Source organism: Lynx canadensis, chromosome B3 (genome assembly GCF_007474595.2).
Source record: "Lynx canadensis isolate LIC74 chromosome B3, mLynCan4.pri.v2, whole genome shotgun sequence".
NCBI classification, from domain to species: Eukaryota; Metazoa; Chordata; class Mammalia; order Carnivora; family Felidae; genus Lynx; species Lynx canadensis.
Window position 1 is genome coordinate 113,553,099 of NC_044308.2, and position 25,997 is coordinate 113,579,095.

Below are 25,997 nucleotides of genomic sequence, written 5' to 3' on the forward strand. Positions count from 1 at the left end.
TGAGCAGAATATAAAATCAATTTAAGTGCGTAAGCAAAACATGAGTAACTTGCTTTTGAGGAGTTTCTTTGGCTCATATTCCCAGATGGCCTAGGAGTCTTAGTTTCACCGTCCTTTGCTGCTAGAAGAAGTGAAAAAAACTGAGCAACAGTAAGCCAGCAAACAGTCTCAATCTGTCTTGTCAGAGGTATAAGCAGTTTCTGTCATTAGGTAAACTGTGTGTAGGGAGGTGTGGGGGCTGTCCTAGTTGTGGGTAACAAGCCAGGTTGACTAGCTGGATTAGAAATGATGGAAGTGATGCCCAAACATTCAACAGGTGTGAATATGTGCCTTTGAGTGCAGCTGAAACCAGCGGAAGCAAGAGTGGTTGAAAAATTGGTGAGGCTACTGGCCTCAGACAGGAACCATGTGTCCTGATATCAGGAAGAACATCATGTAAGAGTCTTGAGTTCTGCTTCCTCTCACCCCTACTTCCTCTCTTAGAAGTTTCTCTGACCAAAGTCAAACATTTCACTGTAGAGTTAATGACATTTCAGCATGAATGCTAAATTAAAACTTGCTGTAACTGTTCCAGATTTGAGATGCTCTCCACAATGAGACTTTAAGGAGTGTAAGGACGGGGGGGGGGGGGGGGGGGAGGGATGGGGGTGGGGGTGGTGCAGAGGTCAATGGATGTAACGGCCCCACTGCAGGACACTCACTCTTTGTTGTAGTAACTATAGCACTGGTCACACACGCGAGTAGGGCTCTCTCTGCAGCCTTCCACCTGCATTTTCTTAGTGGAGCAGGCACTGCACACTAGCCGGCCACAGCGGCGACAATGATGACGCCTGTTGAACTGAGGAGTGTCATTGGGAAGAGAAGAGGCAAGAGGAGAAGGTGAGATTGCAGATACGGTGAGTACATCTGTCAACCCATTTACTTTTGGTATTAGCCACCTGTGACACACCTAGAATACCAGGTGCTCAGGCTTCTACTGAGAAAGAACACTTAGTCCTTGCCTTTAAGAAGCTCACATTTAAACGTTATCTCTCAGATGGTGGGCAAAGGTGACCAAGTAATAGAGCAGTTAGTTTTGCAATAGTTCCTGACAAGTTCTGTCTGTGGAGGCAATGTGTGAAGACACAGCAAAACGCAGTGGGGAAGAAGGGACTTTCTCAGTCAACACATATCACATTTCTTCACGACACTGATGATGAGGAGAAAGTATCTTTCTTTTTTTTTTCAAAATGCTTTTACTAGTACTGTCTTATTCCACTGTAAGAGGCTGATAGATATACTTCTTTCACAGATGAGGGGAAAAGAGTCACAGAGAGATCACATTATCATCGTTCTCATCAGCCCTGAGCTAATAAGCCAGTCAGTACTGTGGTAAGTGTGGTACCATTTGTTATCATACCCAGTCCTTACAGTTCCATGGGCCAACAAATATATCATCCCTAGCTTACAAGTGAGCATCTGAGACTGAAAAAGTCACACTGCTAGTAAGAGGCAGAGCTGGGATTAGAACCTATGTCCTCTGTCTCCAGAGCTAGCACATAAAACCACTACTAGCCACCTGTCTTACTGTGAAAGGGGAGCTAGAAAGAAGATTGCTAGAAAGACTCCTCCTGCTATACCACTCTGCCTCTGTTTATTCTTTCATTAGAATGGAGAAAAAAAGATTTTAAAATTTAAGGCTCCTTGAAGGTGTCTACCACCTGTCTGAATATAGAAAATATTTCTGGTTGGGTCAAAGATAAACCCAAAGTCTTAGATTTGGTAGTTCTTCTAAAAATACCAATATCAAGGGGCACCTGGGTGGCTCAGTCAGTTACATGTCCGACTTTGGCTCAGGTCATAATCTCATCGATCAGGGGTTGGAGTCCTGGGTCGGGCTCTGTGCTGACAGCTTGAGCCTGGAGCCTGCTTCAGATTCTCTGTTTCCCTCTCTCTCTGCCCCTCCCCTGCTTGCACTCTGTCTCTCTCTCTTTCCCCCCCTCAAAAATTAAAATAATAAAAACATTAAAAAAATTAAAAATACCAATATCCTCTTAGGGACAGGAGGTGACTATAAACTCCAGGCTCACGAACTGGTGGTTTCCTTTCAGTTCCCCTGCTGGTAAAGCTGGAGACCAACGCTGCTTACCATGGTGAAGCGCTCCCTGCAGCAGACCATGCAGACGCTTGCACTCTCGTCGGGCACCCACTGATGCCTGCCAGGGGGTGTTGCTGGGGGGACAAACTCTGGGGGGGGCTGATTCTCTGGGAAGCTCCTCTCCCTTGGACTGGGGGAACGTACAGCGGAGACACCTGGGAGTCAGAACGAAAGTCAGAGTAAAAGGTGATCAATAGTCCAGCTAATAAAGGAAGGAAGAATTAGAAAATTATAATTTCTCCATGTTTCAAACCCCTACTGAAGTTATATATCCAGCCAATGGTCATCAGTGGCTGACTGTGTCATAGAGAGATACCAGGCATTGAGTGTCTCCTGATGGCAGGCATACAAATACCTATCAAATACACTTATCAGAAAATATTAAGCCTAAATGAAATCAAGCTTCTATATCTACCTACGAGTGTACTGGAAATACAGGGGACGGAGACCCAGACTGCAGGGTGGCAATCAGCAAAACCTAACATGTGAGAAGCTCTACAGGACAAATGACCTAGTTTCCTCCACAAATAAAAAAGAGGCAGGGAAACCAATTGACGAAAAGAGATTTAAGAGGTATTTTAGCTAAATACCATATATGGACATTATTTAGATCTTAATTCTAGGGAAATCAATTCTAAAAAAAACATTGAGACAACTGGGGAAATGATAATAACAAGAAATCATTAATTTGTTTTTAGGCATGATAATGATCTTATGGTTTTGCTTTATAAATATCCTTACCTTTTAGAGACATATACTGATATATTCATAAACATAATCATATGATATCTAGGATCTGCTTCAAAATAATCCAGTAGAGGGTCAAGGGTATAATGGAACAAGAGTGGCCATCATGAGATGATAATTATTGTAGTTGGGCCATAGGTATGTGAGACTTCATTACATTATTCTACTTTAGAGTTTTGGAAAATGTCCGCAATAAAAAACTAAAAAAAAAGGGTAAACCAAAGCTGCTCAGGCTGCCATACGCAGATGCATGAGGCTGTTCATAAAACTGTAAGTCTGCGCCTTTCCCTCAGGTCTGCTGGTTACTGTACAGCATGGCTAATTTTTAAAGTATGGCCATGAAATGCCACAGTCTTTGCTCTATGGTATTCAAGGAAACTTCTTGTCCCTAGCAGAGCAATGTTGGCAGGTCACGGAAAAAGAGAACTGAAAAATACAGTGACTCTCGGCAGTGCCCAAAAATCTCTCCCTGGAATCCCACTCCTTTAATCGTTGGCAAAACAAACACTTGCTGAACTTCTTCTGAGGAGGGCAGGCCATTGAGCAAGGGGCCAGAAACTGTGGGAAAGGAGGCATGGTGAAAAGGGGTCATCAGACATGGCTGAGGCCTTCAAGGAGACTGCATCCTGTGTAGGAGACATAAATGACAAACTGCAGCATAGGACTAAATACAGTCTATCATCCCCATTAGTGACGTCTGTATTTGTGCATTTTGCCAGTCACCAAAATTTATCTGTAACCTCAAAATCAGTATTTGCAGTGCCTTTGTAGACACGGGCAGAGTGGAGAATGATGTGAGTCACCTGACATGCCGGTTTCCATCTGAGGTTGAACAAGGTGACATTCTGCTTTCTTATTTCAGCTCTCATACAGAGGTGACCAGAGGACGGAGATGGTAGGGGACAGTGTGGTGTAGTGCCAGAATCTCTGGCTCTTGGGCTAGTGGGACAGGGTCTGAATCCCAAACACTCATTAGGCACTCATTAGTGGGCATGCCTCAGGTGAGTCACTCTAACACTTCTAGACCTCTTTTTCTCTTTGGTAAAACAAAGAAAATAAAATCTACTAGGATGAATGGTTTCCAATTTAAGATTATAATCTAAGTGACACACACACACATACATACACTTTCCCTAGGAGCAATGGTCTAGTATTTGCTAATTCAGGGTTTGCAGAGATCTTCTAGAAATACTACTGTAAGTAAAAAAAATCAACTGTTAAATTTTCTGGGATATAGCTGGAATGGACAAAGGAAAACAATGAATAAGAATGCTGTAACTGAAGGGGGCACCTGGGTGGCTCAGTTGGTTGAGCAACAGGCTCTTGATTTTGGCTCAGGTCATGATCCCGTGGTTTGTGAGATCGAGCCCCACATTGGGCTCTGTGCTCATAGTGTAGGGCCAGCTTGGGATTCTCTCTCTTCCTCTCTCTCTGCCTTTCCACACCCCCGCCCAATAAATAAATGAACTTAAAAAAAAAAAAAAAAAAAAGAATGTTGTAACTGGAAATGAAAAAAGAAGCAAAAGAATTGGAAATAAGGCAAGATTGAACTAACCAATGGGTAACCCTCAGAACCTGTTCTTACCAGGAGCAGCAGCAGAAGAGAACTCTGCTGATGGAGATCTAGACAGGGTCTCAAGGTCTGAAGCCTGCCCAACTTCCTGGAGATGAATCACAGAATCTGTAGAGAGGGAAAATGCTGACAAGATATATTCTACCATAAGCATCTTTCCTCACCATGCTAGGCATTTAATTTAAAGCCTTGCTGTTTGCTGAATGTTATCACATGATTCTACTAGGTATAAAAAGTATGCCAGAGGTACTTTCATGCTTCTTAAACTCCTCAAAAAGCAAAGGAGATAAGGAAGCAGCTGCTAGAATTTTATTTTATATATATATATATATATTTTTTAATATATATATAATACACATACATATGTATTATGTATACATATATATACATTTTTTTTTTACAAAAAAATGCCCAGAGGGAAATAGAAGACAATTAAATGATAGCCCTGGAGGGTAGTGAGTAAGAAAAAAAAAGCTGTCTGGGAACATCAGCTGACATTCCATTTTACTCATTCTAGAAGAGGCTCAGCTCGCATAGTAGTGGTATCTGAGGTGACCTTGGGAATAAAGCATACCATCAATACAGAATGATGGTACTTTAGAGTCCACTGCACTGAGGCCAGACAGAGACCACTCCCAGCATGTTTTGTTTCCCAAACCTTTATTGTCTGCACAGTTCTAATCTATCATCCCTTAATTTTGGTTAGCCTGCTACTTCCTCCAGGGCCAAGAGCTCTCCTATATAACAAAGAGCTCTCTCTCCTGACATGTATTCCTTTCACTCTTGATCAACTCAACAGAAGAAGAGAAATTAAAACTAAGGATGTAGTATGGTGTGTCTTCCTCCAGGTGGAGCCCCCATTAGTATGTTGGCAGTTACCTGATCGTTTCTCCCTCAGAGAGTACGGGAAATCCAAGGCTTTTCCTGCATATCTGGAAAGCAGTGAGTCAACCTCATCCATGGTAAAGCCAATCTCCTGCCCAGTTAGCAGCTGCTGCAGAGTCTGCACAGCCACAGTGGCCCAGTCCACTTTCATGTTCATGAGTAGCTGTTCCAGCATGAGGAGGGGGTTAGAAGACAAATGGGAGTAGTTGGCCCGGTGTGGCTCAGGTAAGGTCAGTAGAACCTGTTTGTAGGATAGATTCACACAATAAAGAAAACAGTACACTAGCATTTCAGAAGAAAGTCAAGGTTCTTATTTCGGGCAGGGGGTGGGGGGGCGGACAGGGGATCAGGGACCAAAGGCACATGGCCAACTATTAGAATTGGCTAGCAGTCTTTTAGGAAGCAAGGCTGAACTCCTCTATTTAAATCTTTCAGGTGGCAATCAAGAAGTACTTTAAGTACCTTTACCTAGATGAGGGGTTGGCTAACTTTCTCTGTAAGGGGTCAGATAGTATGTATTTTAGGCTTTATGGGTCATAAAGTCTCTGTGGCAACTACTCAACTCTGCCAATATAGTGTGACAACAGCCATAATCCATACATAAAGGAATGTATGGACTGTGTTCCATAAAAACCTGATTTACAAAAGCCAGCTGAGAACTGGATTTGGCCCACAGGTGGCACCTCTAGGCATAGTTGAGCTCTGCCTGATCCTTAAAGCCAACATTCTGTCTATTCGAGGCATTAGTAGAATGAGCAATATAATAGTAGAATGAGGCATTAGTAGAATGAGCAACAGGAGGCTAAGTTAAGCACTTCTAGGGTCCTATAGGTAAATTATGTCTCTAAACTCCTAGATGTTGTTATCACTAGATATGAAATATGTTCACTGGGTCTGCTCATTGCCAATTTTCAAGGATTCATTCACCCATTTAGGTACAGTGCATTAAAAAAAAAAAGAGTGCATTTTCCTTAGGAACATTTTATGTAGTTGAACTCTTAGCAAGTGAGCAGTGGTCATATTCACGGCACTTGTACTTGTGGGGTGAGGTCCATACTCACGGCATGGTAGATATGACTGCCAACTGGAATCATTAGAACAGTGTCAGATGGGTCCATTTCTCCCCAGACCCTCCTTCACTAGATTACTTTTTCTAGTTTATAATTTCTTCTGTTAGTGTCTCTAAGGTTACACATCAAACATAAAGGCCTCATTACCTAGACAGCTAACTCTTTTTTCTTTAGCCCAGACTAGGTTATCAAGCAGTGGTTTGAAATCCTCACATGAGAATCCCTTTGGAAGATAGCTAAGCCCTGTCCCAAGAGATTCAGTTTTAATTGATCTGGGGTAAAGGTCAATGATTGTTTTTTTTTTTTTTTTTTCTAAGTCCAAGTGATTCTACCATATAGTCAGCATTGGGAAGCACTGATACAGCAGACACCAGGGAAACCATGAAGAAAAGTCAGGAGGACCACCCAGAATTCACTTTGGAGGCAAGGCAAGATGAGAATGACTACTCCTAAGGGACTCAACTAGGATATGGTGTGCTGTTACAGTAAAGGTTTTATACAGCACAGACCAAGAATGGCAGGTGCCTGGGAGAAGAGACATTGAAAGCATAAGTTCTGAAGTGGGAACTAGGCCGGCAGTCTCTCCCCCAGGGATGGCTTCCCACCACCCCATTTTCTTCCTGACCTTGGATCCTATGTATAGCGCCTGGATTTCACGGTGTCGGACAGCAGACAGTTCTCCAAAGAAGTGGGTGGTGAGGTAGTTGGCCAGGAAGTGAGAAGCGGCTAAGCTAGGGTGCTGGTCAAGGGATTGCTCTGTGACCTCAAGGCACATGGTGGGGTCAGGAATTCTTCGTAGGAGCTGTTGTAGGAGAAGCGTAGAGGAGAAAGGTGAGGACCATAAAGAACTCAGTCCAGCCCTGTTTTGAGAATGAACATTTAGGTTTATTCATTTTGGATTAATCCCTTCTCTGTACTCTTTTTTTCTGCCATCTCTGTAGCTTCACAAATGATGGCTTTGACCAGAGTTTAGCAGAATCCTGGACTCAGCTGACCATTTGGTATAAAAGGCAAGGCTACGCACCTTCTGCTGAAGATGACTACAATCATCTTGAGGACACAAAGGACTCCTTAAGGACATGAAGGGGCAGAAATGAGACTGCAAATGCTTTGCATGGGATTCAGCATGAACAAAGTCATCTGAATTGACTAAACTTTTTGTATTATCCCAAAAGAAAAATGGCAAATGATGGAGGCTTACTTGCAGAGCCTTTTCATGATCTCCTTTTTCTAGAAGGTGGAGAAGATGCTTTTGATGTAGGCTGATTAAATGCTCTCTTGGAATGGGGTAGAGGCAGCCCCACTCTTCACACAGTCCATACTCCTGGAAGGAAACACACACGGCTTGAATCTCTTTAAATCACCGGCCTTGTCACACATCCAGCTTTTGCCAGATTTTTCTCAGCAGTCTTGAGTCTGCTGGAGTCCCCAGGAAAGTCTGGTAAGTGTTGATGGGAAGTTCATTATTGGATTAAAGTGGGTTCATAAACTCAAAGGACTACAGTGGCAAGGGAGTCATGAAAACGATCGAAGTAGGCTGATGATTAATATCACTTTCTTCTGTGATCTAGTATAAAAAAGAAAAAGAGGACATCTAGTGACTGACATTTGGTGTCAACCCTGGGGAGATAGTAAGGAAATGGGGAATACTGAGAAGACTGTCCAAAGGAGACAGTGCCGAGTAACGTATGGAATTGCTGAATTACTACATTGTATGCTGAAACTAATATAACACTATATATTAATTATATTTGAATTAAAATACATAAACAAAAGAACAAAACAAAACACAAAGGAGACAGTGTCTACTCAACTCTGACTGTTACCATATATGCAAGGCCCAGTGTTGCCAGACTTCAAAAATTAAAAAAAATTTTCTTCAATCAAAAAATTTCCATATTTCAAGGGGCGCCTGGGTGGCTCAGTTGAGCGTCTGACTTCGGCTCAGATTATGATCTTGCAGTTCATGGGTTCGAGCCCCATGTCGGGCTCTGTGCTGACAGCTCAGAGCTACAGCCTACTTCGGATTCTGTGTCTCCCTCTCTCTGCCCCTTCTCCACTTGCGCTCTGTCTCTGTCTCTCAAAAATAAATAAACATTAAAAAATTAAAAAAAATTTTTTCCATATTTCAAAATGTTGGGAAGAGATCACAGTATGAAAAATTAAAATTTGGCAGACCAATACTGCATAGGCCAAACAAACATGCTGGGCATTGGATTCCATCTGTGTCCCCATTTGCTAGCCCCCACTCCGAATTTGTGAACGTTGGATTAAAGTTTCAGAGAACGTCCAAGTATTTTAATGTGGTGCCATCTGGAACGTCCTCCCCACAACTCTGCCACCTCGTTTGGAGTGTTTCTTGGTTTCGCAGGCCCCATTAGGTGCCCTGCCTGTGCTCCCTCCACAATCTGTCACTTGATATATCGCAGTCATCTAGGGATGTGCCTCACATCACCACCCTTCCCCAAATGTGAGCTGCACAAGGTCAAGGGCTAAGCTGTCTTACAGATGAGCAATAAAAGTTTCCTCAATGAATGAATGAACATCTGAATGAGTACATTCACATTTTGAACTATGGTATATTTAGCTCCTTAAAAAATGAAATTCTAGGGGCGCCTGGGTGGCGCAGTCGGTTAAGCGTCCGACTTCAGCCAGGTCACGATCTCGCGGTCCGTGAGTTCGAGCCCCGCGTCGGGCTCTGGGCTGATGGCTCAGAGCCTGGAGCCTGTTTCCGATTCTGTGTCTCCCTCTCTCTCTGCCCCTCCCCCGTTCATGCTCTGTCTCTCTCTGTCCCAAAAATAAATAAACGTTGAAAAAAAAAATAAAAAAAAAAAAAAGAAATTCTATTTAGCACTCAAATGTTCAATAAACATTTGAAAAGATATTCAAGGTCATTAGTAACCATGGAAACGTAAATTCCAACAGTAGTGAGATCTCATCTTATAGGCACAAAGGGAAAAGCTGGACAATACTGAATGCTGTAAGAATGTGGAGCAATAGGAACTGCAAGTGGACAACTGGTCTGAAAAGCAATTTCTAACATCTCGGTAAAGGTGAGGATGCTCATGCCTGACGATTCAGCAATTTCACCACTAGCGCTACATTCTGTACTTAGGGTGTACAGTGTGGGGTGACAGTATAAAAGCATCAATTGTATTATTCTCTACACTTTTCTGTACGTTGGTAAATTTCACACACAAAAAGAGAAAAGAATGTGATGTAGTTACCAAGAAAATGTGGACATTGCAATCGCTATCCAAATAACACCAGGATTCTTCACAGAGCTAGAACAAACAATCTTAAAATTTGTATGGAACCAGAAAAAACCGCGAATAGCCAAAGCAATCTTGAAAAAGAAAACCAAAGCAGGAGGCATCACAATCCCGGACTTCAAGCTTATTAAAAAGCTGTAATCATCAAGACAGTATAGTACTGGCACAAAAACAGACACTCAGATCAATGGAATAGAGAACCCAGAAATGGACCCACAAACGTATGGCCAACTAATCTTTGACAAAGCAGGAAAGAATAACCAATGGAATAAAGACAGTCTCTTCAGCAAGTGGTGATGGGAAAACTGGACAGCAACATGCACAAAAATGAACCTGGACCACTTTCTTACACCATACAAAAAAATAAACTCAAAATGGATGAAAAGACCTAAATGTAAGACAGGAAGCCATCAAAATCCTCGAGGAGAAAGCAGGCAAAAACCTCTTTGATCTTGCCTGCAGCAACTTCTTACTCAACACGTCTCCAGAGGCAAGGGAAACAAAAACAAAAATACTACTGGGACCTTATCAAAATAAGAAGCTTCTGCACAGTGAAGGAAATAATCAGCAAAACTAAAAGGCAACCGATGGAATGGGAGAAGATATTTGCAAACGATATATCAGATAAAGGGTTAGTATCCAGAATCTATAAAGAACTTATCAAACTCGGGGCGCCTGGGTGGTGCAGTCGGTTAAGCGTCCGACTTTAGCCAGGTCACGATCTCGCGGTCCGGGAGTTCGAGCCCCGCGTCAGGCTCTGGGCTGATGGCTCAGAGCCTGGAGCCTGTTTCCGATTCTGTGTCTCCCTCTCTCTCTGCCCCTCCCTCGTTCATGCTCTGTCTTTCTCTGTCCCAAAAATAAACATAGAAAAAAAAAAATTAAAAAAAAAAAAAAGGACTTATCAAACTCGACACCCAAAAAACAAATAATCCAGTGAAGAAATGGGCAAAAGACATGAATAGACACTTCTCCAAAGAAGACATCCAGATAGCCAGCCAACACATGAAAAAATGCTCAACATCGCTCATCATCAGGGAAATACAAATCAAAACCACAATAAGATAACCACATCACACCTGTCAGAATGGCTAACATTAACAACTTAGGCAACAACAGATGTTGGGGAGGATGCAGAGAAAGAGGATCTCTTTTGCACTGCTGGTAGGATTGCAAATTGGTGCAGCCACTCTGGAAAACAGTATGAAGGTTCCTCAAAAAATTAAACATAGAACTACCCTACAACCCAGCAAGTGCACTACTAGGTATTTATCCAAGGGATACAGGTGTGCTGTTTTGAAGGGACACATGCACCCCCATGTTTATAGCAGCACTATCAACAATAGCCAAAGTATGGAAAGAGCCCAAATGTCCATCGATGGATGAATGGATAAAGAAGATGGGGTACAATGGAGTATTACTCGACAATCAAAAGAGAATGAAGTCTTGCCATTTGCGACTACATGGATGGAACTAGAGGGTTTTATGCTAAGCGAAATTAGTCAGTCAGAGAAAGACAAATAACATATGATTTCACTCATATGAGGACTTTAAGACAGGGAACAGATGAACACAAGGGAAAGGAAGCAAAAATAATATAAAAACAGGGAGGGGGATAAAACATAAGAGACTGTCAAGTATGGAGAACAGACAGAGGGCTACTGGAGGGGTTGTGGGAGGGGGATGGGCTAAATGGGTATATCATTATTGCATTATATGTTAACTAACTTGGATGTAGATTACCAATATAAAAAATAAAAAAATATATAATTACTTAATAAATCTAAAAAAAAAAAAAATGGGGAAAAAAAAAAAAAAGAAAATGTGGACATTGATACATGGAAAGGGGTCTACACAACCAGGTAAGGAGTTTCAACTGTGAGAAGAGGAGAAAGGGAACTACCACTCAGGAAAATAGTACCTTTGCTTCTAGAATCATGTTCATGACAGTTGATGGGTCCTCAAGGCAACAGTTCCTCAGGGTCTGCCAGTCACACCATACCACGGTAGCTTGCAAACCTAGAATCTAAGGGGAAATAGAAAGAACTCTCAAACCACACTGCAGCTTCCCCTTCCACAAACAAGTCACTGGAGTTTCCAGGGATGGGCCACCCCTAAGTTTGTGTCCCAAAGTCAGGCTGTCAAAACTTTCCAGGAGAGAGGAGAAATTAAAGCAAATGAGGCAAAGACTGTTTGGAAAAGTGAGTGAATGTATCTGAGAAGCATACTCAGGGAGCAAAGGCTGGGCAGGGAGGTCAGGATTGGAGCCTTTCACTTAACAGGGCAATCAGAGGCTTCTGTGTTTCACAACTTGTGCAGCCTTCTGGGGTCATTTGTCCCATGCTCCTCCATCTCAAAACTCTACCCAAGATATTCTCCCAGCTTGAATGTTCCGTGAGATCGTCTTTCATGCAGCATTTAAGCTCTGCATGAGAAGTGCTGAGGAAGAGTGGAAAGAAAATCTCTTTCACCTGCCATTTTCACTTTCTCTGATGGGGCTCTGGACTCTGGTTCCAAGTACACATGGAAAAATCAGCATAGATTTTATACTTGCTATGTAGCCATATCACCTAAATCTGTCTCCTTGGGCCTCTTGATCTTGAATATAACACTCATCTGCAAATAATCGTTCATTTGGAAACTGTCACTTTCATGCAGCCTTTCAAAATGGCTGTTGAAATTTAGCTGAAATTTAAAACAATCTTTAAAAAAGATATAATTGAGATTAAGCTCTATAAAAACGCTTGAACAACAACAAAGAAGACATAACAGACATAAAACATGCACAAAACTCAAATACACATGTGAAAGAGGCTTTGTGGACTGTTATTATTATCCTTGTTTGATGCATTCATATTTAAAATTATAAAAGGAAATAGATACACGGTCTCCTCATTGTTTATCTAAAAACAGAAGCCAGATCTAAAAACAGATACAGAACAAAAGCCAGGCCCAGATCGTCTGTTTCTTAAAATCCACCATCACATGAAAATAGGATGGAGCTGGTAATATAGTGGGAAGCCTATTTCTTTCCTCTTGATGCTGGGACCCATACCTTCTGATACACCCGCAGCTCTGCTAGCTTTCTCTGTAGCTCACACTTCAGTCCATCTTTGACAGTTGTGTCTGAGATGCAGTATGCCAGGATCTCCAGGCACCACTCCAGGGGCCACCTGTCCATAAACTGTAGGGTTAGCCGACTTCTCAGAGATGCGTCCTTCACAGGAAACAGGAACTGCCAACCGTCTTTGTCTATAGGATGAAAAGATACCCAAAGATAGTAAGTCTGGCACTGGAAGAGCTCAAGAATCCAGTTTACTTCTTAAGAAAAGGGCTTTGCTCAATTTCATAAAACAGGAGCTTGGAGGATCCTTAAGACCCATCTGACCTTAATTAATGTTTATACTTGGAACCATTATGTAACAAGCAGAAATGCCATATACCCTTGTTTCTCTTTATGCTAACTTAATCACAGTCATGAGATTTTCTGAACAGAGAGAGAGAGAAGGAGAAAGGAAGAAAAAGGAAGAGAGGAAGGAGGAAGGAATAAAAGATAGAAGAGCGGACGTATTTTGAAATACAGAGACATCTCCATATTTTGGCAGGCTGCACAGATAGCACCATTGCAGACTCGGCTTGTAGGTGGAACCTCTGGTTTTCCCTGCAATTTCCACTCTGTGAAATTCAAATATATAACTGCTTGAAAGTTATTTCAGGTAAACTAGTTTCACTCCCTCCATACCCTCTATCATTATTACTTAGTAGATCTTTCCCACACCCATTTCACAGATCTGAAAACAATTAATTTCTAAGCAATTAAGACTGCACAGCCCATCAGGGGATTTCTCCACCTTCTCTAGGAAGGATTTTCTCCTTTCTGCAGGGCAGTCAAGCCCTGGATTGAGAAGCCATTCCCTACAGCATGCCTAACCCTTGCTCCCCCAGTGGAGTGTTCTAGGTCATTGCTCTCAAAGCCCTTAAAAGTTCTTTGGGAGCTTTTATACATGTACCACTGACTAAGCCAACCAGGCGCCCCACATTCTGTTTTTATGAATAAAATTTTAGTAGAATGTACTTATGGTAATTTGTTTACGTATCACGTATGGCTGCTTTCATGCTATAATGGCAGAGTCCAGTCGCTGCAACCAAGACTGTATGGCCTACAAAGCCCTTTACAGAAAAAGTTTGCTGATCCCTGTTTTAAAGTAAACATTTGTTTGAATCCCATCCTGGGCTTCTGGGGGTTGTGCTCAGAAATATGTAATTTATAGAATTTTCCAGGGATTGTGATATGCAGTGTTGAGAAAGTTGGTTATGAGTGCCCATTCTAAAGGTAGATGGAAAGGTAGATGCCCATTCTAAAGGTAAGCTCTGCTCCTATCCTGGGCAAGTTTTCTACCTTCTGAGCCTCAGTCTCCTCTTGGTATCATGAGATACAGTGGCACCTTTCTTTAGAGTTACTATGAAGATCCAATGCAATGATACACTCACTGAATGCTCAATGTTATTACCACCAGGGAAGGGGAGGCATAGCTTTCTGCTCACCACATGCTGCGGCACAGCTCAGGACCGCATCCTTTATGTTGCTCAAGTCATCCACATCTCGCCCGTACACTTCTGTGAGCTGAAGGGCTTGGGGCCAATCTCTGGCCACCAGGGCTTCCTTGAAGGCCTCAGTAAGCACGTCTAGAGCACTGGGAGAGTGCAGGCCCAGGAGGACGGTAGACAGACTGGCCCGACCACAGAGACTCACTGCCAGGCTCTGCCCCTGCTCAGTGGACCGTCGTAGGGGCTCCCAGGCAGCCATGAGGGAGGCCTTAAGCATAGGGAACTGTTCCAGGAGGCGTTCACACTCCTGGGCTACCTGCTCTGCGCTCAGAGGCACTTCCCTGCGGCCACGAAGCTCCTTCCATGACAAGCTGGGCTTGGTGAGCTTTGACCCCTGGGAAGCTCCTAGACAGGCCACTGTGGCCAGCAGCTTTGAGCGGGACTTAAGGAAGGCCAAGGCAGAAGAGGTAAGGGCTGGGAGTGATGAATCCCTTGGGGAGGAGCGGGGCTTTCTCTCCAATGTGGGATTCCCAGTTGGCTTCGGGGAGCTCAGTGTAGAAAGTGGGAGGTCATCCAGGCAGTGGGAGGTGTGCAGCTGGACCATGACGCCCAGCTGGGTCACAAGGGATGATGTTTGCTGACTTTGCTGGGAAGAGCAAAGGGCAAGATGCTCACAGCAGCAGTTAACAATGACCTTCGGCACACTCAGGTTGAGCCCCTCTCGGGCCAGAAGGACTGCCAGCCTGGACGGAAAGAGGCAGAGGGCATGTAAGACCTGAGTGCACAGGTGTATCACCCAAGTTCAGAATTTTTTTATGCTTATACAATCTAATGTAAATGTAGGCTCTTTGTTATTCTTACTCTCTCCCTCTCCCCCCTGCCCCCCACCCCCCCCCCCCCCACCCCAGACCAAAGGTAGCCTATTAGAGCCACTGCTCTGCCCTTGCTTTTTCGTTTGATTACATATCTGGGAGAACTGTCCATATCCCCCTACAGAGAGACCACCTCATTCCTATTTACAGCTATACAATATTCCATTATAGGTGGAACCATAATTTAACCAGTCTTTTATTAGTGGACAGTGGATTTTTCTGATCTGTTGCTACTACATATAAGGCTGTAATAAAATGACTTTGGATAAACACCATTTTTCACATGTCAGTAAAGCCACAGGATAAATTCCCCAATGTGATTGCTAGATCAAAGGATATATAAATTTGTTTTTTGTAATAAATATAGACAAATGTCTTCCCACAGGGGCTGTACCAATTTATATCCCACCAGCAATCCATAAGAATGCTTGTTTTCCTATGGTGTAGTCAACTCATGAGCTATCAAATTTTTGGATTTTTGCCTATTCATGAATGAAGATTCACCCCTTAATTTTATGCTTGCAACATAAATGTTGCAAGAGGTGGTGAGAGAGAAACAACTGAAATTGAACTTTAATGTAGCTGTGTAAGAGTAAGTGCAAATTAAGAGAAAAATCTGGAAGAAATCCCTACTTTCTGTACTGAATTCAAGCACCACCCCACTGAGCACTCCTTAATGAAACCATTAGGAAGGCCCATCCATGCTTAACTCCCACAGAGTAGTTCCTACCTGTCTGGGGGAACTTGTCGCTCAAGCAGGAGGTGTGACACAAGTTGGGAAGAGCTCTGTTGCAGGAGAACAAATGGATTTCCTACCTTGACTTCCATGTGATCTGCAAAGAGAAACAAAGTGACCTTGGTTTTCACCAATGACTGCAATAGCTCAGAGCCCTGTTTCCCAGAATTAATAAAGAAGTGCAGTATCAAAATGAAGACTATACTGATATAGTCAGTAATACTTTCTGACTATAGTCAGAAAATACTTGATATTTTCTACCTAAAGGGTATTCTCAACATGACGCTGACCACAAGTTGACACCTTACCACTGCTCTAAAGACTTCCAACCACAGACAAACTTTAGTGGGTAGGTTTGGCCCCAAACAGCCCATCCTGCTCTCTTCAATAAGACTAAAGTGCACGCAGTACTCTCTCTGTGGACTCAAGCAAGAACCTGGCCCTCAGATCATAGACATGATTCGTCTCTGGGTCCTCAAATCCACAATGGTCTGAGAGAGGTGTTTTTGCCATTAATGCAGTCAAAATTTATTCGGTACTCCCATGTGCTGTACAGCTGTACCCAACAGTGAGCAAGCAGGGATGAATAAAACACAGTGATGAATAAGAGGGGACCCTATAAATCTAGCGTTCTTGGCTACTGCTGTACCCAGAACCTCTTAATTGAGCACCTTTCCTCTTCCCTACCTTAAACACTTGCAGGCCAGTCACAACTCCCTTTCCTCTTTCTTGCTACTTACCGGGCTCAGAACTCAAACTCCGAAGGAGAACCGCGGCCATGGTGCTGCAGTAACTGAAGAAGGTGCCTAGGTAGTCAGTCTGTCTGCTGCCTGCTGGGGTCTGTCTGCCCAAATTCTTCTGGAGGAGCTGAGTCTGGATGTGCACAGGGTGGGCCTCTGCCTCTGGAGCTTTCTGGGCCGCCTGCTCCACCAGTGAGGAGAGTGGAGTACTCCTGGGCTCTGGGAGGAGTTATGGCAAGAGAAGGGATGGAGGCCTTAGTCTCTGCTTCCAGCTCTGGGTCAATGGGGCATCCTATAGCTCGGGTGCTATGCTTACAAGGCAGCTATAAAGTCCTAAATTGGTTGTCCTTACGAGTGATTCTCAGCCAGTAAGAGCTTTGAGTTTGCAGAAATCAGGGTGGATAGTCCTGTTTTCACCCCAGTGTCTCTGGGGTGGAATGGCTTGATGAAGAGCACAGCAATCCTTTAGGGAAGGTTGATAAATATTTACTGAGTACCTTCTGGGTGTATTTCTCATTAAGAATGAGAAAAATGTTTAAGTCAAAAAAAAAAAAAAAAGAATGAGAAAAATGTATCAGCTAAGGGAGCATTAAGCATCCCTTCACTTGAGGGGCTGGGAAAACAGGTGGAATTAGCTGTGAGACATGCCCTGGCTAAGAAGGGGCTTCATGAGCCCAGTTCCAGAGTCCTAAGCCTCTGCCCCAAAGTGTTCCTTCACTCTTGGCTATCCCCTCTCCCCAGCTCAGCCCTCATCTGCTGCTGTGCAGTCGGGCCGTACCTGGCAGCTGTAGAGCCTCTCTCAGCGCCTGGAGGACTTGTTCCAGCTGCTGGGACAGGGTGGTGTGGCCGGCGACACAGTCCTCGGTTAGGCTGGGCCAACACATCTGAAGCAGCTCAGCTATGCTGCACCGCGGTGGGCCCCCTCCTTTTTCTTCTACACTCTCTGTGGAAAGCAAATGAGAAAAAGTGAATGCTGATGCTGACCTAATGCTCCAAGTTTAGGAGAAAACAAAACAAACAAACAAAAAAAAGGGAGAAAAGCAGCTCACCCGATTTAGTCTGTCCGGCTGATATAAGTGGATAATTGAGAATCTTACTGATTTGCTGAAGAACAACAGGAAAACCTCGAATGCCATCAGCATTGAGGAGTACCTGGTCTAGCCGCCGACCTGGAAATGGATTGAAGGAAGAGGGAATGCAGAAAAAATAAGGCACTTTCAGAGACTGATAACTCAGTCTTGTACTTACCTGTACAGTTTTGTCTTCCCCAACATTAAAGAGGAAATATATGCTGTGCCATTTTGGTGACAGCCAGCTTACCTGGTTTATTCAATGTCTGAGGTTCCAGGGCTACCTCCAGCCTGATGCCTCAGCTGCAAACAGCAGCGGGCACACGGTCTCTGGCACTCTATGAAACTGCTGTCCCAAGCCAAACACTTGTGTGGATTTGCCTTGGTACAGTCCTCAGCTGAGAACTTGAGCTGGGATCACACCTGTCTTCTCTCTTTGCCTAAAGGGGCATCTTGACACCCTGACTAGACTATAAACAACTTAATGGACAGAGATTATTCCTTGTATCTCTCGTACCCCCTACACTTTGGATAATCTGGAAATAAGACTAGATACTATTGGGGCGCCTGGGTGGCGCAGTCGGTTAAGCGTCCGACTTCAGCCAGGTCACGATCTCGCAGTCCGGGAGTTCAAGCCCCGCGTCAGGCTCTGGGCTGATGGCTCAGAGCCTGGAGCCTGTTTCCGATTCTGTGTCTCCCTCTCTCTCTGCCCCTCCCCCGTTCATGCTCTGTCTCTCTCTGTCCCAAAAATAAATAAACGTTGAAAAAAAAAAAAAAAAAAAAGACTAGATACTATTGATTGACATGAAACCATTTCAGCTGTTAACAGTTTGGATAATATCTCCTTTCATTTTTGAATGAGAACTAGAAAAAGGGGAGGGAAATTGTTCAATAAGAACAGCATTGCATATGCCACAGTTTACTTTCTTAGAAGGTCCATGTGAACATTAAAGGACATTTTAACAACAGCTCAGAAAGGATTTGTAGAGGCATGCAGAAAAGAGGTACCACAGCAGGCCTGGGGCTGCTATCCTTAGGAAGGCCTGCCTGCAAGGTTGCCACTGGCTGGCATCTACAAACTTGACTAAATAATGGTTTCTGACACTGATATAGAGCTTGCCCTAGATGATAAGAGTGGCCAGCTGTGCCTACACTGTTTGTACAATGTGTTTTATGCTGAACACCTGTTTCCTTTTGATAATCTAGAATTTTGGTACACGCGGGGCAGAGATGCGCGCCCCCCCCCCCCCCAAACAAAACAAAACACAATAAAACGTTGGGCATTGAGTCTCTGAGCTTCCTTGGATACACTTGTCACAGCTCATTGCTAGAGGAATTAAGCAGATCCTGTGTGAGTCCACAGGGAGAAGACTCCTGGAAGCTATGCCTGGCTTCCCCCGGACTTTATCCCATGAGTCTTTTCCCTTTGCTGATTTTGCTGCGTATCTTTTTGCTGCAATAAATCTTAGCCAAGAGTATGACTACATGCTGAGTTTTTTAACTTCTCCTAATGAATCACTGAACCTAGGAGTGGCTCTTATATCATGACCTATTCACCTTTCATCTCTCCTTACTACTGAGAGAGAGGTGCTTTGTCCAACGTTTGGTGTATCACGGATGGGTGGAGAGTGGAACTTTGCCTAATTCTTCACATCCCTCTACGTTCATATACCAAATTCCTCCAAGAATTCAATATACACGTTCTGGGACATTATTAACCCAAGGTACAATCCTCCCTCTAACTGTGATCCATGAAATATTCCCTTACACCTGGTTTACGAACTCAAGACTGTTCTAGGTTTTAGATTAAGTGGGGTTCATTCTTCAGGAGGCAAGCAGTCTGAAGGCACAAATTCCACTTACATCATTTTTGAATATATATTTCTTCCTTGAATTTATCTATAAACCAGAAAAGAATTTCCCTAAATTACTGCAGACTGCCAAGTCTATTAAGAAGACAAAACTCTCAGACTATATTTAAGCCACCAAATTGGACATGAGGAAATTAATTAATAATCCTTTTTCCCTATCTCTCCTACCCCAAAAAGCATTTTCTTCTAATCCAATTTATCAAGCATCTCAGAAACCCATCCCCCCATTTGAGAATTAAGGAATACAGCTAAAGAAGCACACTCACCCCGGCTCTCGAGGCTAATGTTTAGACGTCGTTCAGCTGTTTCTAAGAGCTGCTTGCAGGTTTTCCAGAGCTGGCACTGAGAGCAAGCTAGGTCAAATGCAGCCATGGCCGGGGGACTGAGGTCTTCCAGAACCTCTCTCAGGGGAGCAGTGGGCTCCACCAGGGTGTGGCTTATCCAAAAGTCCTCCTGGAGGGTGGGGATGGGTTCTCCAGTGGTGCTGAGTAGCTTGTCAGTCACATCAGAGATGGAGTAAAATACCATTCCTGGACACCCAGCAGTGGAGTAAAAAGCAAGAGGTTAAGATGATTCTTACTACCACTTGTATTTTGAAAAGTAGTTATTTAAAAAAAAATGTTTGAGGGGTGCATGGGTGGCTCAGTTGGTTAGGTGTCCAACTCTTGGTTTCAGTTCAGGTCATGATCTCACAGTTCGTGAGTTCGAGCCCTGCACACTGGGCTCCACACTGACAGCACGGAGCCTGCCTGGCATTCGCTCTCTCCCCCTCTCTCTCTGCCCCTCCTCTGCGCTCTCAAAATAAATAAACTTAAAATTAAAAAAAAAAAAATGTTTGAGATCCTTCTGCATGGCATTATCTTTTATGCATATTAGTACCATCATTACAGCCTGGTCTTATGGCATGAAAACAATGTTACATAAAGGAAGACCCAGAGAAACTCAAAATGGTAGAGATGATTGGGGGCTTTTCCCAATGGGAGCTAAAGAAGGGAGCTGAGAAGTAACGAGGTGACTCTGTGTGTGCTAATCAGAAAAGATCTCTAAAACGCATTGCTAAAAAAAAAAAAAAAAACCAAAAGGTAGAAAACAGTACTTAAAAGCCCATTTATATTAAAAACAAAAAGGATGTGCATACATTCTTTTGACTAGGTACAGAGAATTTCTGGGAGAATGTAGAGCAGCAATGTGTGCTGGTACTTGATATGTGGAACCTAGGTCAGGAAGAGGCATGGAAATGTGGGGCAGATTTCTGCCCTCAAGAAATATTGAAAGGATGAGCTTCTGCACTGCTGCCAATGCTGGGCACTGAGGCCTGTGAAGCCCAGGCCGTTGGCATGATACACGGCTTCTTCGCTTTATGGAAAAGTAAAGTAACACGCTTTCTCTCTGAATAACTAGATAGGAAGGAAACAAATTCCTAACCATTGCCCGGAGCCCAAGCTAGTGGCCATCAAAAACACATGGGGGAAATGGCGTTCACACTCTTCCATTTAAATCCCACAGGAAGAGCTTAACGGAGTAGCTGAAGGGGCAGGTATGTAACCACCCAGCTTAGGGAATTTGGGCACAGCTAGAGACCGACTCTGTGTGTGTCAGGACTGCTACGCTTCAAGGCAAGTGTCCTGCTCTGGATTTCTGCTCACCTTTATGAGGAGCCTGTGATTTGGTGGCTTTTCCCCTGGTACCCCCCCCTCCTCCAGCGCCCTCACCGCCCTTGTGGCACCTGCTGCTGCTGCGCTGCCGATGGCTTGTAGAGTCGAGCGGCCGCTGCCTGTTCTCCGAATGGTGCTGCTCCCGCCATCTGAGTTCTGGTTTTCAATCTTGTGCTCTACCCGGGCCAGTTCCTGAATCACCTCCTGGTAGCGCTCCACAAACATCAGTTCCCCTGAGCTGGGCGAGGACTTCAGGTTGAACATGAACACCACCTGCCACAGCACAGCAAGCATGGGTTGTGCTGGTGCCGCAGAGTTGGGGACTCTAGAAATATGAGATCTTGCCCAATATCAGACTATGGCCCCAAGACATCTGCTTTGTAGGCTTGTGAGAGAAGCGAATATTAGAAGATTGGATCAAATATAGAAATAACTCATAAATGTCAGCAAGAAAGCCACTAGAGCCCCAGTAGAAAATAGGCAAAAGATGTAGATAATTTCAAAGAAAAAATACATATGACTCCTATATAGATGAAAAATATTTTCCCTTACCAGTAATCCAGGGAATTTAAGAAACATTAATACCGTGTTGCTTCTATCACAATGACAAACTGTAAAAATAAACCCTCATGGAGTGGTGGTAGAATGAACTGTCACAATCTTTTTTGAAAAGCAATTTGACAATCTATAAAGTTTTAAAAATGTGCATAGTCTTTGACTTAGTAATTTTCATCAGAAACTCTTAAGGAAATAATTCCAAAGACTTAATGTCTAAAGGTGATAATCTTGTCACTATTTATTACAACTATTCCATGGTTGAAAAGAATCTAATGTTGAGTAACAGGAGAATGGTCAAATGCAGCTACTTGATCAGACTACTGTGAGGTCACTATAATCAGTTATAAGGCAAACATAAAAAAGGCTCTATGTAAAGTTTTAGATTCACAATAATCTTGGCTATAGAAAAGTCATGCATAACTTGGAAAAATACTGGCAAAAAATACACTTTACCTTTAAAATTGGTAATTCTGGACAACAGGGTTAATACCTATTAATATTTTTTGGTAGTTTCTTACAATATTCATGACTTACTCTGTAACCAGCTTAAAAAAATAGAAATTTTATTTAAAAAAAAAAAAAGAAAAGAAGGTCAAGGCCCCAGGAAAGGAAGAGGAGGTGAGAACATTTAGGAGTAAAGCCTCTTGGAGGTGGGAAGGTGGGGTGTCCTGGCTGATTTCCTCTCTGGATTTGGGTGTAAGAAAGGTTGGCAAGGGTCCTGTTCTCCCCCAGAGGGTCAGAATTATCACTATCATTCAAGTATGGGATCTAAAATGATCAGAGGACGTTAAACCAAGATTCTCCCACCACCTAGATTTCTCCTCAATTTATTCCTCAACAACTGAACTCATGTGAAAGAAGAATTCTGAACTATGTGTTAAGGGACCAGCCCAAGTGTGATAAATATACCAAGAGAGTTTTAAAAACCAGAATAGTAGATTGTTATGCTATTAAATTTAAGCAATTTTTTGTAGAGGATTCTTGCATTTCTCACAGCTTGTACATAATCCTCTTAACATTCCCATGAGGTAGGACAAGCAGGTAGTACATTTCACTCCAATTTTCCAATGAGGATATCAAATTTCAGACAGGGTAAGAGTCTTTCTGACCTCTACCTGTACTTTTCCCTATATAACATGAACATCCTAGTTTGGTACCCCCTCTACTTCTTGTATAGTGAATTGGCATTCTAGTTATTAAAAATTGTCTGTAGGGGCGACTGGGTGGCTCAGTCGGTTGAGCATCTGACTTCGGCTCAGGTCATGATCTTGCAGTCTGTGAGTTTGAGCCCTGCGTCAGGCTCTGTGCTGACAGCTTGGAGCCTGGAGCCTGGAGCCTGCTTCAAATTCTGTGTCTCCCTCTCTCTCTCTCCGCCCCTCCCCCACTCATGCTCTATCTCTCTCTCTCTCTGTGTCAAAAATAAATAAAAACATTAAAAAAATTAAAAAAAATTGTCTGTATTATGACTTTTCACTATATAAAAATACGTATGTGTTCACTGAAGGTGTTCAAGGAAAGAAACAAAAAAAATGTTTTGAAGTGATGGAATTGTGGCTAAATATTTTCTTTTATCTTATTAAAACACTGTTTAAGACAAAACCCCAATGATTCAAGAGCTTAAATCTCCAGGATGAATCTTGAAATCCACAATGGTGAGGACTGGGTCTTGATACATGGATACCCCTGCAGGTGCTCCCAGAGGCTCTGGTTGCACACACATCTAGCTTTACCTGAAGCCCCACGGGCCCCGGACAGCTACAGGCTGCCTTAGTATTCTTTACTAGGATGAGGTATAGCCTGGGCAGCTAATACCTGCCACACGTGTACTCCCCTTACCTGGTGGGCTTCTGCAAAGTTCCCCCGGAGGATGCAGGATGCCAGCAGTGACTCAGGTGGGGAGAACATCATGGGGATGACTGAACTTTGACACTGAGGCTGCAATCGGCCATCCAGCTTGTTCCTTCCAGACACAGTGTTCAGACTTCCTTCTGTTGGGACACAAGAATGTGGGTGCCAAGGAAGCACTAGAAATTGAGGGAAAACTATAGTGCCGACACTTCCCACCAGGCTCTTATATCTTCAAGGTCCTTCTCTAAAAGTTCTGTAAATGGGTCTTAGTTTTTCCACAATTGAAGGGCAAACCTATGCTATCATCTTTGAATATAAGACTTAAGGACCATTCTTGGGTTATTCACCTCTGTTTCTGCTGATGGGTGACTCAACTGATGGTAAAACAGTCTTTCCCCTCTTCCCCACTGAAATCTGTTTGGCCTTCTGCAGAACTAACTTTTTTCTTCTTCTTTTTTAAAATGAATTGAGATATAGTTGACAGATAACACTGTATTAGTTTTAGGTGTAAAACATAATGACTTTATATATGTATATATTGTGAAATGATCACCAAAATAAGTTAACATCCATCATTATACCTAGTTATAAGCTTTTTCCTTGTGATAAAATTTTTAACATGTACTCTTTTGGCCACTTCAAATATAGAATACGGTACTGGTAACTCTAATACCATGCAGTGTATTACATCCCCAGGACTTATTCATCTTGTAACTGGAAGCTTGCATCTCTTAGAACCAACCTTCTTGAACACAGGCATGAACTGTTCAGTGCAGGATTTTACACCATGGTGTAGGGCAACTCTGTATCAGGGCAAAGCCGCTTGAAGTTGGTAACTGCTTGGGACCCTCATACCTGAAGTACTTGTGCTCAGCTCACTACTTGTACTTTCCAGGGATGGATTGGAACCTTTGTCCCGGCCATCTAGAGGTATTAGGAAGAGAGAGAATCAACCATCAATTCCTTATAGTGTGGAAAGTGAGAGGTCAGCTTGAAGCCAAGGTCTGGGTAGTAAGAGTGAGAGGGTAATGGGTAACTATTACATCTGTGCTCTTTCTACAGCAAACACAAGTTTATACAGACCAAAGGTGAAGGGTGGGCTTAATATGGCCCTCGTGTTCATATGGGTTGTAGCTTATACCAGTGGCTTCCAACCTGTGGGTCTTAGAGCCACAAGTTACTTCTAGGGGCCAGCAACCCCAATCTGCTAGTAAGCACTGTCAATATTCTGAGAAAATAGAAGCACAACTATTAATACCAGGAAGTGGTAGGGTGCAAAGGAGGGCCACAAAATTTTCTGACATAGAAAAAGGTATCCTTGAAAAGGTAGATAACCAAGTATAAGACCCAGTCTGCCAAAGGCCATGATATTTAAAGCCCTGGAGGAAAGCTTCAACACCTGCTTTCCAAAGTGCTAGGGCTTGTGAATGGAGGCTTGCTATTGTTTAGTGTGGTCATGGGAGGGTGCTATCAGCACCATGCATAGGAGGCTCTTTGGTTCTGTGTTTGGAAAGGAACAGACAGTGGTAGGAAAAAGAAGATAAATTGTGCGTTCTTGAGCTGGATGCGTCAAGTGGATGCAAACTATTTTGACTCAAACCCATTAGTTGGGCAGCTTAAGGGTCTTAACAACTCAGTCTTGAAGTCTGAAGGTTTCTCATGTGGTATCCTCCACCCTACTTGGTATGTTCACTTTTTTCATTGCTGCTTAGCTAGAGCCTACTCATTCTTCTGAGCTCAGTGCAAGAGTCAACTCTTCTGAAACTTCTCTCTCTAACCCTTCCCTAAATTGTAGACTATGCTGATCTCTTCTAAGAGATTCCTTCTTCGGGCCATGCCTCAGTACAGTTTAAGTTTTTCATATATACTGTCAATACAGGTAATTTACAAATTCTTTGAAGGCAAAGTCCTGGTTCATGGCTCATTCACAACCCTCAAGCTACCTAGCATTGTTCAGCACATAGGAAGCTCTTATGAATTCTTTGTTGTTTATTTACTTATTTACTTACTTATTAACTTATTTATATTTAACTTAATTTTTAAAGCTTTTTAAGGTTTTTAGAGTTTGTTTGTTTGTTTGTTTATTTATTTATTTATTTATTTATTTTGAGAGAGAGCATGCACGGCATGTGCAGGGAGGGTCTGAGAGACAGGGGGAGAGCCCAAGCAGGCTCCACACTGTCAACACAGAACCTGACATGGGGCTTGATCTCACGAATTGTGAGATCACGACCTGAGCGGAGATCAAGAGTCGGATGCTTAGCTGACTGAGCCACCTAGGTGCCCCAAGACTTTTTCTTTTTAAGTAATCTCTACACCCAATTTGGGGCTTGAATTTACAACCCTGAGATCAAGAGTTGCATGTTCCATCACTGAACCAGCCAGGTTCTATCTAAAAATGTATCTAAAAATGTATCT

The 25,997-nt window shown here is 43.2% G+C and overlaps 1 protein-coding gene and 1 long non-coding RNA gene across 5 annotated transcripts in view; one reads left to right on the forward strand and one right to left on the reverse strand.

Annotated features, from left to right (window-relative positions):
• The window catches only part of ZFYVE26 (zinc finger FYVE-type containing 26), an 84,682-nt gene that overhangs the window by 37,888 nt on the left and 20,797 nt on the right, over positions 1-25,997 (reverse strand). For both annotated transcript variants that reach the window (XR_003969592.1, XM_030319372.2), the window contains exons 13-29: positions 24,435-24,503; positions 23,568-23,719; positions 21,245-21,446; positions 19,785-20,048; positions 17,627-17,746; positions 17,356-17,520; positions 16,578-16,796; positions 15,832-15,934; positions 14,227-14,972; positions 12,737-12,933; positions 11,603-11,707; positions 7,614-7,736; positions 7,038-7,214; positions 5,337-5,583; positions 4,470-4,565; positions 2,129-2,292; positions 702-838 (exon numbers count right to left, since the gene is read on the reverse strand). Coding sequence is in view for 1 of the 2 variants with exons in the window: in XM_030319372.2 (XP_030175232.1) it covers positions 702-838; positions 2,129-2,292; positions 4,470-4,565; positions 5,337-5,583; positions 7,038-7,214; positions 7,614-7,736; positions 11,603-11,707; positions 12,737-12,933; positions 14,227-14,972; positions 15,832-15,934; positions 16,578-16,796; positions 17,356-17,520; positions 17,627-17,746; positions 19,785-20,048; positions 21,245-21,446; positions 23,568-23,719; positions 24,435-24,503 (3,286 nt within the window). In the remaining variant the exon portion in view is untranslated. The remainder of the gene's footprint in view (positions 1-701; positions 839-2,128; positions 2,293-4,469; positions 4,566-5,336; positions 5,584-7,037; positions 7,215-7,613; positions 7,737-11,602; positions 11,708-12,736; positions 12,934-14,226; positions 14,973-15,831; positions 15,935-16,577; positions 16,797-17,355; positions 17,521-17,626; positions 17,747-19,784; positions 20,049-21,244; positions 21,447-23,567; positions 23,720-24,434; positions 24,504-25,997) is intronic.
• On the forward strand, positions 482-8,303 carry LOC115516597. 3 transcript variants are annotated; one of them, XR_003969593.1, is made up of 4 exons: positions 482-610; positions 714-896; positions 1,292-1,371; positions 7,354-8,303. It is a non-coding gene; the product is annotated as an uncharacterized LOC115516597 (long non-coding RNA). The 3 variants fall into 3 exon arrangements; XR_003969595.1 differs by having other exon boundaries at positions 781-896; XR_003969594.1 differs by lacking the exon at positions 482-610 and having other exon boundaries at positions 795-879.